The following is an 11,992-nucleotide window of genomic DNA, read 5'->3' as shown; positions in this document are numbered from 1 at the left end:
TGCCGCATCGAGTGGGTTTGTCCACTGCTGTGATACGTCAACGTAGTCGCCATATTGGATGTGTCAAGCCTGCGCTGTAAATGAATACACGTAAATGTACTTACTTTCATAAAGCGCCTTTCTACAAAGACATTTCAGTTAATACCTTTCGTTTATACATTTACACACGCACTAATATACTTGAGAAACAGTTAGGCACCAAAACATTATTCAACCAAATAGAAATTAAAATGTGCAAAACTAAAAAGAAAAAGGCGCATCCAGGCAGTGGTGCTGCCAGAAAATCTGGGCCCCTTGAAAGACCCCGGCTCCTAGTCACCACATCTCAATTTATGGGGGTCTTCTGCTCAGTGTAAAAATTTTGTCAAAATCAGGTGCGGCTTTGACAGAAAAACAGATGAGAAAAAAAGCTTTCTCATTCACTTCAAAAAGCCTGAACGACCTACTACTATATACTGTATATTAATAATGTTAATAATATTATTTGTAATTAAAAAATGTGAACTCATAAAAATACTCACTTGGCTCAAAACATGAAGCTGAAATTAATTCATCAAAAAATAAGTGCAATAAAGAGCAGTGGCGGTTCTTTCTTGGATGATGCCCTGGGCGGACCGATGCTGTGGCGTGACCGCCACCCCAATGGTTTTACTTTTACTATGTTTTTCTTTACAAAAGCTATTTTTCCAACTATATTAAGTTATACATGTAACTTTACCCCCATTTTCTCTTCTCTCTAAATTGTGCACCTGATGGCTTTGACTGTCTTTTTCATGTTTTGTTGACAAAAGTACGGCACTAAATGTCATCTCCCACCGTCACTCAACTAGCAGTCAAGGCTACACCAGCTCATAGACTCACAATTCCTTTTTTATTTCTCATTTTAGTAGTGAAATAACATGTTTGAGACTCTTGGTCTGCGATAAAATAACAGTATAATTAACCTGAGGGATGAGGCACAGCGTTTGCTTTGATCACGTGGCGGACATTTGATGACTTCTGAGCAGCATGGGGGCGCGTGTATCCACCTGTAGAGGGTGCCCATCTGCCACATATCCTGATTTGATAAGCGCTGAACACAAATAAATGTGATTGCCCCTCGCAGCGTCCCCCAAGGGAATGCCGCCCTGGGTAATTGCCCACGTGGCCCATAGCTAGAACCGCCACTGATACAGCGGATCCCCGCACATTTAGCGTTCAGATTTCTGGTGAAAAAAATTGTCAACCTTTTTTTCTCTTCGAAAATAGGCCGTTTTTTCTGCAGAAAACATCTCATTCACCGTTAATTTATAAATGAGTGATAATACAGGTAAAATGTGCAGCATTCATGTACCACTGTTAGAAAAGCCCACAATGTTTACATGTCTTTTTGCATCACCGATCATGCTTTTTCCTCAAGCGGTGAGATTTTGGACTTTGTTTGCCGGCCCTATGCACCATAGTTGTGTGCTGAGACGCAAAGGTTTTGCTTGGCTATGAAAACACTAGCTTCTAGTCAATTCAGCCTCAAAACCTGCACCAAGGTGAACACAAGTTAATATGATTACAACAGGCAAGCAGATTATGTTGGAGAAACGCCTTCTCTATAGCGCTACCCTGATGATCTGGCTAAAGACTACAATGTGACTGATACCGTCTATTCATGGATCATCTTACATTATCAATTTGTGAGTCTATATATATACATTTTATACCTTAAATGTGTTTAATAGGTGTGCAAGGCATATTTAGGACTTAAACCTGGATTGTGTCGCCTGTGAACAATGGCAAATGAAGTGCCTGTGAAAATTCTCTGGGAAGTGGAGGGTTCTGGAGCTGAACAGTCACTTCTATTGCAAATTTTGATCCGGAATCGGAGAACGTCAACATCAAGCTAATAAGAGGGTTTGGAGTGGAAGAAGCTAAGTGTTGTGAAAAAATACTTTATGGGTGCATCAATTACTTGCAAATTCGCCATTCACAAATGGTCTTGAACCGTAACGCCTACTAAGTGGGGATCAACTGTAACCCTAAAATTTGTAAGTGTGGCATTAGTAACAGGTGTCATCATAGAGTACATTACTACACCGATCAATTCCAGAATTAAGGCCAAAAGACAACACATCCACTCAAGCACTCCAAAGTAGAAACAAGTTTTTATTTATCGCCCATACATGAACCCAATATGACATTTTTTAACCGCATTTACATTTAAATGTTTTATTGAAGCAGCAGAGAACAACTTTGATGCACTGATGTTAAGAAACTTAGTGATTTGCTTAGAAAAATAAACTGTTGCTGATTATGGTGATAAGGAAGCTAAAGTTTAAGTACATTTCCAAGTGTGTAGCAGCTGCACGTTGTGTCAAAGTTAACATTCAGATTTTTGTCATGCAAGTTTCTTTTTGCCCTCCATCTTCATCTATGATTTTCTGTGCTAATTACAATTTAAAATGCTTCATTCAGTAAAGTAAATGTCAATAGTGTGCATCTTCTCAGAAGACAGTTAGCAGGAATGTATTATCGATGATTCACCTCATATAAAAGTAGAAATACATGGTGGTGTACAAACTATGTATCCATCCATCAACTGTCAAGTTGTCAAATACAAAACAGATACTTTTGTTTGTGCCCTTCCTGTTGTCTCAAATTGTTACAAAGACACATTAAGTGGGAGTTTTGGAACAGTTCCAAGCTTCAATGTTGTGCTGCTGTGACTGCAGTTGTTTTTATCCAAAATAGGTCCATCTAGGGCTATTATAAGACATCGGAAGACAACGTCAAAATGTATAAAGGTAAGCACTTGACTCGAAGTAGGATTTAACAAAATAGCTTTTATCAAACTTCCACATGAGTCGTTCAAGTCTTCACTGGAATGAAGACCAAGGTCCAAAGTCCACGTGACAGCATGGATGGTGTTCTTGCGTCGCCTGATAAGCCTACATTACCCACAATGCCGTTCACTGCTGGAGTGTAAGGATCCGAGATGGACTGGTTCACTTCATCTGGACCTGGAGCAGGCCACTGAGAAGGTCCTCAGACTCAAGTAATTTACTAGCAAAGTACATGAAAAGGTGTACAACACCGTAGAACTACAACAAGGGTGTCCAAAGTGCAGCTTGGGGGCCTTTATTTATTTATTTATTTATTTATTTTTATTGAATTTATTCTGAAAATGAAATTAAACATGGTGGGGGGGGGACAAGATCTATGAGAGCAAGAAGCTATCATACTAATTGATTGTTTTATGCAATTTCACTTTTTAACATGTCTTCTACCACTTTTGGCCACCACACGCTTCCATTTGGCCCTCAGTGGAAAAGGTTTGGACACCCCTGCTCAGGAAGAACTGAGGAAGCTCCTGTCAATGTTTGCATTTGAAAAAGGACATTTTTCAGAAAATTAGGTAAAATAAAATGAGGGAAATTCTGGTCTTTCCACCACAACCACAAGAGCAAACCCGCCCCTCCCCCCCTTTCCAAATTTCTAGCCAGATGGTCGGGAATGGGCAGCTGGTATAAATACCTGACTGCCTATTTTGTAGCAAATTTTACTGCCATTTTGTTCTTTTTTCATGAAAGTTAAAATATGTGAAAGTGTTAAAACGGGAGAGCGTCTGGAAAGAAGGAAACTGCCAAAAGCAAGATGGTTGACAGGTATGAGCTCCATGTGGAAGACTGACACCAACCAAATAGTTTGCGTCAACAAGCCCAGCTTTGTTTGGCTTACTTTCTGGCCTTTTTCTTCACGAAAGAGAAGGTTATAGTGTAAACCAGCAAGTAAGAGCACCAGATGTCCTGCTGAGGTTCTTACAAGATCAGGAGACACCATGGTGGACTGTGTTCAAGTGTCCTAAAATGATGCAGGTAAACAGGAAGAGTACAAAGGTTGTGCCCACAGAGATTAAAAACATTTGGCTGTGAGAGGTTCTGCTGTCAACATGTGTGACCAGAGACCAGATTGATGTGGACCACGTTGGAGGACCGCCAAGGAGGCGGGACAGAGATGGCTCGGTCTGGTGTGTGCGCTGCCTGACTGGACGTTGTCTCACTGGACCCTCGCTTCATACAGCAGCTTGGCCGCCTGGAGACAGGAAGTGGTCAAAGAACTGAGGGGAAACGCCTACTTTTGTCTGTGTCTCAACTGGGGTGAACTTACATACTTGCACAAGTGCACACAAGTGCTGCATAAACTTGGCAAAATTCAGTGCTCTGTCATTACCCTGTATGTTGCATTTATAACACTCAAAATGTGCAGTGACTTACACTTACCACCCTCAATAGTCACCATCTTGGCTACGTAGTGGAAGGGGAGGGACTAATTTGAAATAATGGTGGCTGAGAAGCAACCCGTAGTGGGGGAAAGTAGTACAGAGTAGAAGGTAAATATTGATTGTCATTTCTGCTAAGTGTACAACGACAATAATGGATTTAGGACATCACTACACTCAACATTTACACTCTCCAGAACCAAGTATGCAGTGTACACAGAGTACTTAGTGAAGTCGAGGAAAAGGCTTCTTGAGACGTCATCTGTACTTCTGTGTAGAAGGTGTCGGACGTTTCGCTCCTCATCCGAAGAGCTTCGTCAGCAAACTAATAAGTGCTGGTAGCTTAGGCCTTAAATACAGTAAGAGTGGGCGGAATTGGTGTGCCAACACCCTCCTCCTATTGGTTCGTTACACTAAGCCTGGGCGGAGCAGTGGTATAATCCTATCCTGTTATTCACACCTACGATAAAAGGGAAGTGTCGCTCCCTGAATTGGGTATGAACGACTCTGATACTGGCTTGTTAGCATCTATTGTTCACAGTGAAGTGAAGTGTACTCAAATGTACCATTTGAGACACTGCCAACGTCTCCATGCACATAATTTGGCCACCAGGTGGTGCCAGAGATAAGCCTAATTTTACCTGCCTTGTTTGTACTGCATTACTGTTACACCACAAGTGTGTGTTGCTGATATGACCTTGGACCCCAATCATCTCAGATATAATAGAATTAAAAATAAATAGCCTATTGAAAGTGAATAGTGTTCTTGTGCTGACATAAAACAAGAATTCAGAGTCAAGCACTGTGACTGTTGAGAGTGTGACAAGGAACAAGTACTAATTTGACCTTCGAACTCCGGCCACAACGGCCATCTTGTCTTGTCTCAGTCAAAAATCAACAAGGTTCTTGTTTTAGCGGGTCAAATATCCCTTGTTAAGAAAAGAAGAATGACAGTCGTGTCTGCTGGTGAGTTGGTCACCTTGTGCATGGCGGCCAGCCATAGCGCTGCCACCTTCTTGTCATCCACCGCCTCCAAGTGAAGCTCCTGAAGATCCTGGCAGCCCATTGGCTTGTAGTGGACGAGCATACCGCTGGCCCACGACGGCACTCCTGCAGGCAGGAAAACAGCATGAACATCAATGCTAACGCTGGACTGAACAACAGTTGATGGATGCTGGATCCTCCGAGTGAAGAAGGGTGGGATCACTCTGACATGCCTTTCAAAACAAAACAATGCCATTGTTTGGTAGAACCGAGGGTTCAGAGCAGAACGGCAAAGGGGTCTCAGGAGAAAATGAGCTCAAACAAAAAGCTTGGCATGGCTTCATGCAGACTGATGTATGGATGGAAGGAATAATAGGCAAGGTCATGCTAACCTTCGTCAGCACACTGACTGTCCAGCAGGCTGGTGTAAGTGTGAATGTCATTTTCTGAAACCAAGCCAGGCCAGGCCGAGCCAAGTCAAGGTGGAAAAAGAGTTAATTCATAAGAGAAAAATCAAATAAATGCATTAGTCTTTGGAAACAGTGTCCCTCTATGCCACTTCATTAGGTACACCACCCAACGAGATGTTCACTTTGGATTGACGCCGTTAAAACAGCATAACAATCTGTTTATTATTATGCTTAGGGATTGCAGTGGATGCCATTAAATAAATGCAGGTGTATCCAATTAAGTGTCTGCAGATAAGAGTGTATTTTAAAATACCTCGCACTGATTCTCACCTCCTGGACTAGTTCCATCTGTCAGAATCTGCATGCTGGAGATACGAGACAACTCCACCTCAAAGTGGCTTTCCCCGTCCAGGAACATGTACCTGCATGGACAGGCAATGATAACAATGACAATATGTTACAGTAGATCTCTGCACACTCGTGATTCAGCATTCACAGCTCTGCAAATTAACACATTTTTGTTGTTTTTTTTTTTTGTCTGAAAATAGTTTTTTTCTAGCAGAAAACATCTGATTCCCCTTAAGTCCGTGATAATTGATAGTTATACTGCAATATAAATAATCCTGCTATACTAATGTTTTTTCATCAAGCGTTGAAATTTCACATTTTTGTAGTCCTTGAATGCACCATAGTTATGTTCTGTAAGGCTAAACCGTGACTCTGATTTAATTTGTTCATGGAACATCTTACATTATCATTTATTATGATTATGATTAAATATGTGAAGCATATAGTCGAGAATAGTAGAGTAGAGAGGGGAGGAGACGGACGAGCGCTTTCATTCTAGTCTGTTACAAACTTTAAAGAGTGGGCAATTAGATCTGGATACTTGCGCACTTGAACTTAATTGTAAACTCCTGCAGTATGTACAATCATCATTACACACACTGGCCTGGCTCTCTTTCTGTCGTGTCTCCCTTAATTCATTCCCCATGTGTTAACGTAGGAACCTTTACATTACAATTCTGTCTTAACAGACGCTACCTTTACTTTGCTACAACTTCTTTCTTGAATTCAACAGTGTTTCTCATATTCTTAGTCAAAGTTTGGACACTTGCAACTTTTTTTTTCCCCCCACATCATCCTAAAAAAAAAAAAAGATTCCGGTAACGCAGAAATACACAGTGTGCTTCAACACCTCATTGGTGCACGGCGCAGTGCTTGAAAGGGGTAAGGAAGGTATGTGTATGAAACCCAAGATATATTTGTGACAATAATTACAGTCAAAAAATGAATAGCATGAAAATTGTGGCGTAAGCAATCCAAGTTCCACTGTGCTTGCGGTTTTTCACCATTCGCTGGTGGTGAAGATAAGTAACCCTCTTGAAAAGCAGGGCTCTATTGTATATTACATGATTCATCATTAATGTGAAACAATGAAACGAAATAAAGTTAAAGTGACCTGTGGTTGTTGGCGAGGCGGCACGTCATGGTTTCAGACTTGTTTGACGTTCCCAGAGTGACGACAAAGGTGCTTCCTGAAGGTAGTAAACAAAATATGACATTTTTCTTCAGCTAAAGTCTGCACTTAAGTCCCATGTTGTTTTTTTTTTATTACAAATCCACCGTGGTGGTGCATGGAGGCAAAATGATAAAACCGTCCTAATACTTGTGAAGTGTCAGATGTTGTTGAAGGCTCACCTGTCAGAAGCACTTTGAGCTGCTTGTCGTAGAAGTCGCTCTCCTTTTGTGAAAGCAGGCTGCAGTCAGCACACTGCCTCACCGGATCGACAAAGCACATGCGGGGCAGTGCCATCTTCTTGTTGCAGCACTTGTCACAGAAACAGCGGCCACACCGTCGACAGTGATGCTGCATGGAAACACATTCAGTTATGTCAGCAGACAGGTTTCACTTTAAAGTGCTAACAGCGGTCTTTCCACGGCAAATAAACAAAGAGCAAGCATGGTGGGCTGGAGCTTCATTTTCACATTTGCTCAAGTGCCAAATACCCACCTTTCTTTTAATAAAGTCAAACTTGGTGTCACACTGCATACATCTGGGACACTGCAAAGAAGAAAATCAGGAAGTTACACAACCAAACTTTATTGCTCTCATGTCACCAGACAGGCTGACAGCATATTCCTGTGGAAATTATCACAGCAACACGAGTTCAATAGAGCCCTTCCAAATCACAGCTTCATTTGCGTACATTGTTTAGTGACACAATACACTAGCAACGCTGAACAAACAGCTGCAAGCAATTCAATGATCACATTTTATTTCAGCAGCAATGCAGGGGAAGAAAAGTCATTTTCTGTAAGTGTAGATCATATTAATGCAAAACAACTACATTGTACATAGGTACTATATTGAAAAGTGAGTAATTCTGGCGGAACTCCAGATGAAGCTGTTTGTCACCAACTGCCAGACAGAGAATATTTGTCTTTATGCCGTGTTGTCTTTTGAACTTGACAATATGATGCTCTATGCTAGCACTCTGCCAGCTAGCTAAACAAGCTAGCTTCTTATGTCACGCCAAATAATCGCTTCTTTATCTTTTATAACGATGTCTGCTGCAGAGGAGTGTCATAACTGCGGTCAATGGGATGTTCTCCAGCGAAATAACAATCTTTTTAGTTTGTTCGTCTTTAGCTGCCAACCTACCAAGCCAAACATAGCTCAGCTGCCAACTACGAGGCTAAGAGCAGAGTACAGTTCAAAGAATTTAGCAAGGACAACGCCGGATGTTCATCAAACAACGTAACGTAATCGACGACGAACGACGCTTTTATAAAACAAAGTTAACGTAAAGTGCTGATCTACGACAAGAGCTTAATCGAAATGTCAGGTTGAGCTCTTCGTTCATCGCCCATTTAGTCTTTTTGAGAGTAACTCAGTCGACGAGCGTTTTATTTTGATAGTACCAAGCGGAATAGTACAGTCTACTTCATCAAAGCTTCTGGTAGCTGCTATTGCAGTTCGGGTACGTTCGAGCTGACAAATATCTTACGTCTTTATCAGGAACCCACTGCGGCTCGTTCAAGGAGAAAGGGCTGTTGAAGGCGCCGTTTTCAGGCACCATGCGAAGGCCACTCGGGCTCCTGACGAGCTTTTTCCCATTAGGCACTGAAGACATTTTGTCCCTCGTCGTTGTAGTCGCCTCTGACAATCACAGTCCAGGCGTTCTGGACACGCCCTCCACATGCCAGATTGACACTCTGATCAGCCAATGAAAGCGCAGAGATGACATCCCGTGGTTTAAACGGCTCAGTAGTGTTTTGGTTTTTGTTGCCACACCCAGTGAACACGTTTTCGTGTCACTTTTTCCGCACAAATTCGTCATTTTCGCCTCCTGTGCGTATGTTTTTGTGTTGAGCAGGGTTGCGTTACTAATAAAAACGAATTAAATGGTTTTATACTGAACTATGTGGTCGGATGGTGCAATTAAAGTTCATATAGTTTATGGGGTGTATGCATTATTGTTTGAAACACTAGTGTTTTTCAACATTCCTCGTCAACTTTATTCACCATTTGTAGTAGCAAATTATTTTCATGTTGTGACAATAACGAAAATTCATTTGAGGAACTGTAGGCTGTATTAACTATTAGTGTTCAGCAGAGGGCACTGAAGACAAAGACAAGTTGACAGCATATTTCAAGACAATGCAGAACAAACCACACCGTTTTATTCTTCAGTAACAGTTAATCCGTGCTTTTCAACATTACTGCACATGGAGTAGCAATAGATTCTACTTTGGCCTCAATTACAGTAAGTAAGAAAAGAAAAAGCAGGGGTGTCAGAAGAAACAGTTTTGCTGATGCATCACTTCCTGCCAGTTACATTTTATGGCCGCCAGATGGCGCTGTGACTTGAAAAACTCACATTGTGACTATGTATTTTATGTCGTTCATCATTCATAATTCTCGACTTTACACTCCTGCTGTTGTTTTTCCGTCCATCACCGCAGTCAGACTATCAAATAACGACTTAACAGACTGATCAACAGTCAGCAATGAAGTACATGTCATTTCCCTAAAAAAAAAAAAAAATACAATTTTGTAATACAGAATATTCAGTTGTATTATATGCATTCCTCTATTTACATTTGAGGGATTCACACAAAACAATTTTGCAAGAAATAGCATCCTTCATATTAACTTTTTTTTTTTTACATTCGGAACAAAGCTTATTGCACAGCCCTGCAAAAAGTATGATAAAGATATTGCAGTAAAAGCATTAGGTCATAACAAGAGTCTTTTTTGGTCACACTTTACACACTAAATGCATACCATGAAATATAAAACTATCAAGACCTAATTGGAGTCATCATGAGACTACATCATTTAGATAACGTGAAGATGGGGGTTAAAGCAACTAATTGGCTTCTGTTGTGCAGCCTATTGAATAACCTACAGTGGAACCTCAGTTTTCGTCATAATCTGTTCCAAAAGATCTGATGAAATGTTTTAATCAATTCCTGGCCGGAATCTGTCCGTAGTGTCCCAATGCTAAAAAAGAACCACTGTCTATGCTTGATAGAGGCTGAGTCACCAACGCGATGCTTTGTTTGGGCACTTAATTCCGCCAACTGGTTTGTTAGGCACACTCGTACTATGGTAACCGAGGTACCACTTTACATCCAAGTTATTCTGGACAAACATGGATTATTTCTCGGGAGTAAAGCTTAACTCATGATGCAAAGTTGTCGTCTGGTAACTTTTCTCCAACACAGAAGCAAAACTAACGAGTCAGTGCGTCAAACTACCACAGATGAAGTCCTGAGAGTGTCGTCTTCATGTGCCCCTTTAACAACATCCTTAAACACACACACTCAGCAGAAGCCCAACATGTAAACTTCATGTAACACAAGACCAAGTCTTCAAAAGGAAACGTGAGAAACATTTCAAAGCAAGTTTTACCAAACAAACAGACAAATGCAAAAATGGAGTACAGGGCTTAAAGGGCACAGACTATTAAACACACCTAAAGACATTAAAAGCCACTTATGGAGATACAGCAGCCATGTTTATGTTACGATATGTCCTCATAACCTTCACGAGCTCTCTGTGTGTCAAACAAAGCATTTTTATTTACATCAATGTGTCTTCAGTGACCTTTAAGCCTCCATCCGTCACTCCAGCAGACGTCAAAAAGACCTTCAATGTGCCAGGTCTGTGTGGCTGGCACTCAGGTCGCGACTCTTTCTCAGACGATGATTTCGTTCCTGAACCAAGGCAAACAGATTGAGATGAGAGTCATCACCAATATGGAGAGATAAACGAATGCAAATGTAATTTAAATACACTTAACAGCATTACATCATAAACAATAACTAAGATGGTTGACACAGTGGTGCATCACATGTCATTTTGAAATAGTTGAAGACTAAACTGTGACTGAAGTAACGTCTTTACGTTAGCTTGATCGCAGCGCATCAAAAGTTACAGCCTGGGTGCGCCCTCTGGTATGACTGGCTGGAAAGAAAACCTGCAGTGTCTCGGCCCTCCATGACACGAGTTTGACACCCCTGATCTAAAGAGTTCTAATTACTTCCACATTTCTCAACCGATTCAGACCGTTCCAAAGTCAAAATTCGCAACTCATTCGAGGCAATTAGCCTTCCCCATACATTGCGCTATCATGTTAGCAGTTAGCATTGCTAGCATGCTAACCTTAGCATACTACCATTTTTAGCTATATTCATAAGTAGACACATGTATAAACACTTGATTCAGTGTTCACGTCTCTGCAAATTTGCAGACTTGGTGAAATTATTTTTTTTATTTGCGGGAAAACCGGCCCACTTGTGCCCTTTCTCCACAAAAATAGGCAGGTTTTCACAAAAAACACAACTCATTCACCCTAATATCAGCAATATTTTAAAAGTACGTAATAATAAAGCATAAAAGTGCTATCTTCTACAGTCAACTTTTTTATAATCCAGCCTCAGAACTTGCAGTGAGGTGACCACAAATCATAAGATGGTAAATTGTTACTGGAATTACAACAGGCAAGGAGTGTGGAGACGCAGAGTGGAGAAACACCTTCTCGGGCTGCTTGGGCCTGCACTAACCTAACTCCGATTTCATCTGTTCATGGATCATTTTCCATCATCACCTATTACACCAATACATTTTACACTTTAAGATGTGTTCAATAAATATGTGAGGCATATTTATGACTTTACCCTGGATTATGCTTTGATGCATTTATCTTGTTATCTTCCTTTGTTGTGAGTAAACAATAGCAGTTAAATAGAGGATATGGGGAGGGTTATTGGAGTTCAAGATAATTAGTCACTTTTATTGCAAATGATCAGAAATCAGGAAGTCTACATCAAGCTAGCA

General features: G+C 41.0%; 2 protein-coding genes across 11 annotated transcripts in view; both read right to left on the bottom strand.

Moving 5' to 3' along the window:
* Nucleotides 1-2,123: 2,123 nt before the first annotated feature.
* Nucleotides 2,124-8,855, bottom strand: zfyve21 (zinc finger, FYVE domain containing 21). Of its 3 annotated transcripts, none has more exons than XM_054797653.1 (8): nucleotides 8,655-8,855; nucleotides 7,658-7,708; nucleotides 7,345-7,513; nucleotides 7,106-7,181; nucleotides 5,957-6,065; nucleotides 5,626-5,679; nucleotides 5,229-5,359; nucleotides 2,124-4,062 (listed from the first exon to the last, which is right to left on the bottom strand). In XM_054797653.1, the coding sequence occupies exons 1-8, from the start codon at nucleotides 8,778-8,780 to the stop codon at nucleotides 3,915-3,917; spliced, it is 864 nt and encodes a 287-aa protein (XP_054653628.1). In that variant the 5' UTR covers nucleotides 8,781-8,855; the 3' UTR covers nucleotides 2,124-3,914. The 3 variants fall into 3 exon arrangements, with proteins under 3 accessions (XP_054653628.1, XP_054653629.1, XP_054653630.1); XM_054797654.1 differs by having other exon boundaries at nucleotides 5,974-6,065; nucleotides 8,655-8,854; XM_054797655.1 differs by lacking the exon at nucleotides 5,626-5,679 and having other exon boundaries at nucleotides 5,974-6,065; nucleotides 8,655-8,854.
* A 455-nt stretch (nucleotides 8,856-9,310) lies between these two features.
* Nucleotides 9,311-11,992, bottom strand: part of LOC129192152 (kinesin light chain 1) — a 34,063-nt gene continuing 31,381 nt past the window's right edge. For 6 of the 8 annotated variants that reach the window (XM_054795812.1, XM_054795813.1, XM_054795809.1 and 3 more), the window contains one exon: nucleotides 9,311-10,869. In XM_054795812.1, the coding sequence (XP_054651787.1) occupies nucleotides 10,804-10,869 (66 nt within the window). In that variant the 3' untranslated portion in view covers nucleotides 9,311-10,803. The remainder of the gene's footprint in view (nucleotides 10,870-11,992) is intronic. The other 2 variants (XR_008573360.1, XM_054795808.1) reach the window with 1 other exon arrangement.

This window comes from Dunckerocampus dactyliophorus, chromosome 13 (genome assembly GCF_027744805.1).
Source record: "Dunckerocampus dactyliophorus isolate RoL2022-P2 chromosome 13, RoL_Ddac_1.1, whole genome shotgun sequence".
Classification (NCBI taxonomy): domain Eukaryota; kingdom Metazoa; phylum Chordata; class Actinopteri; order Syngnathiformes; family Syngnathidae; genus Dunckerocampus; species Dunckerocampus dactyliophorus.
The sequence above is the reverse complement of the archived record's forward strand: the minus strand, read 5'-3'. Positions and strand labels throughout refer to the sequence as shown.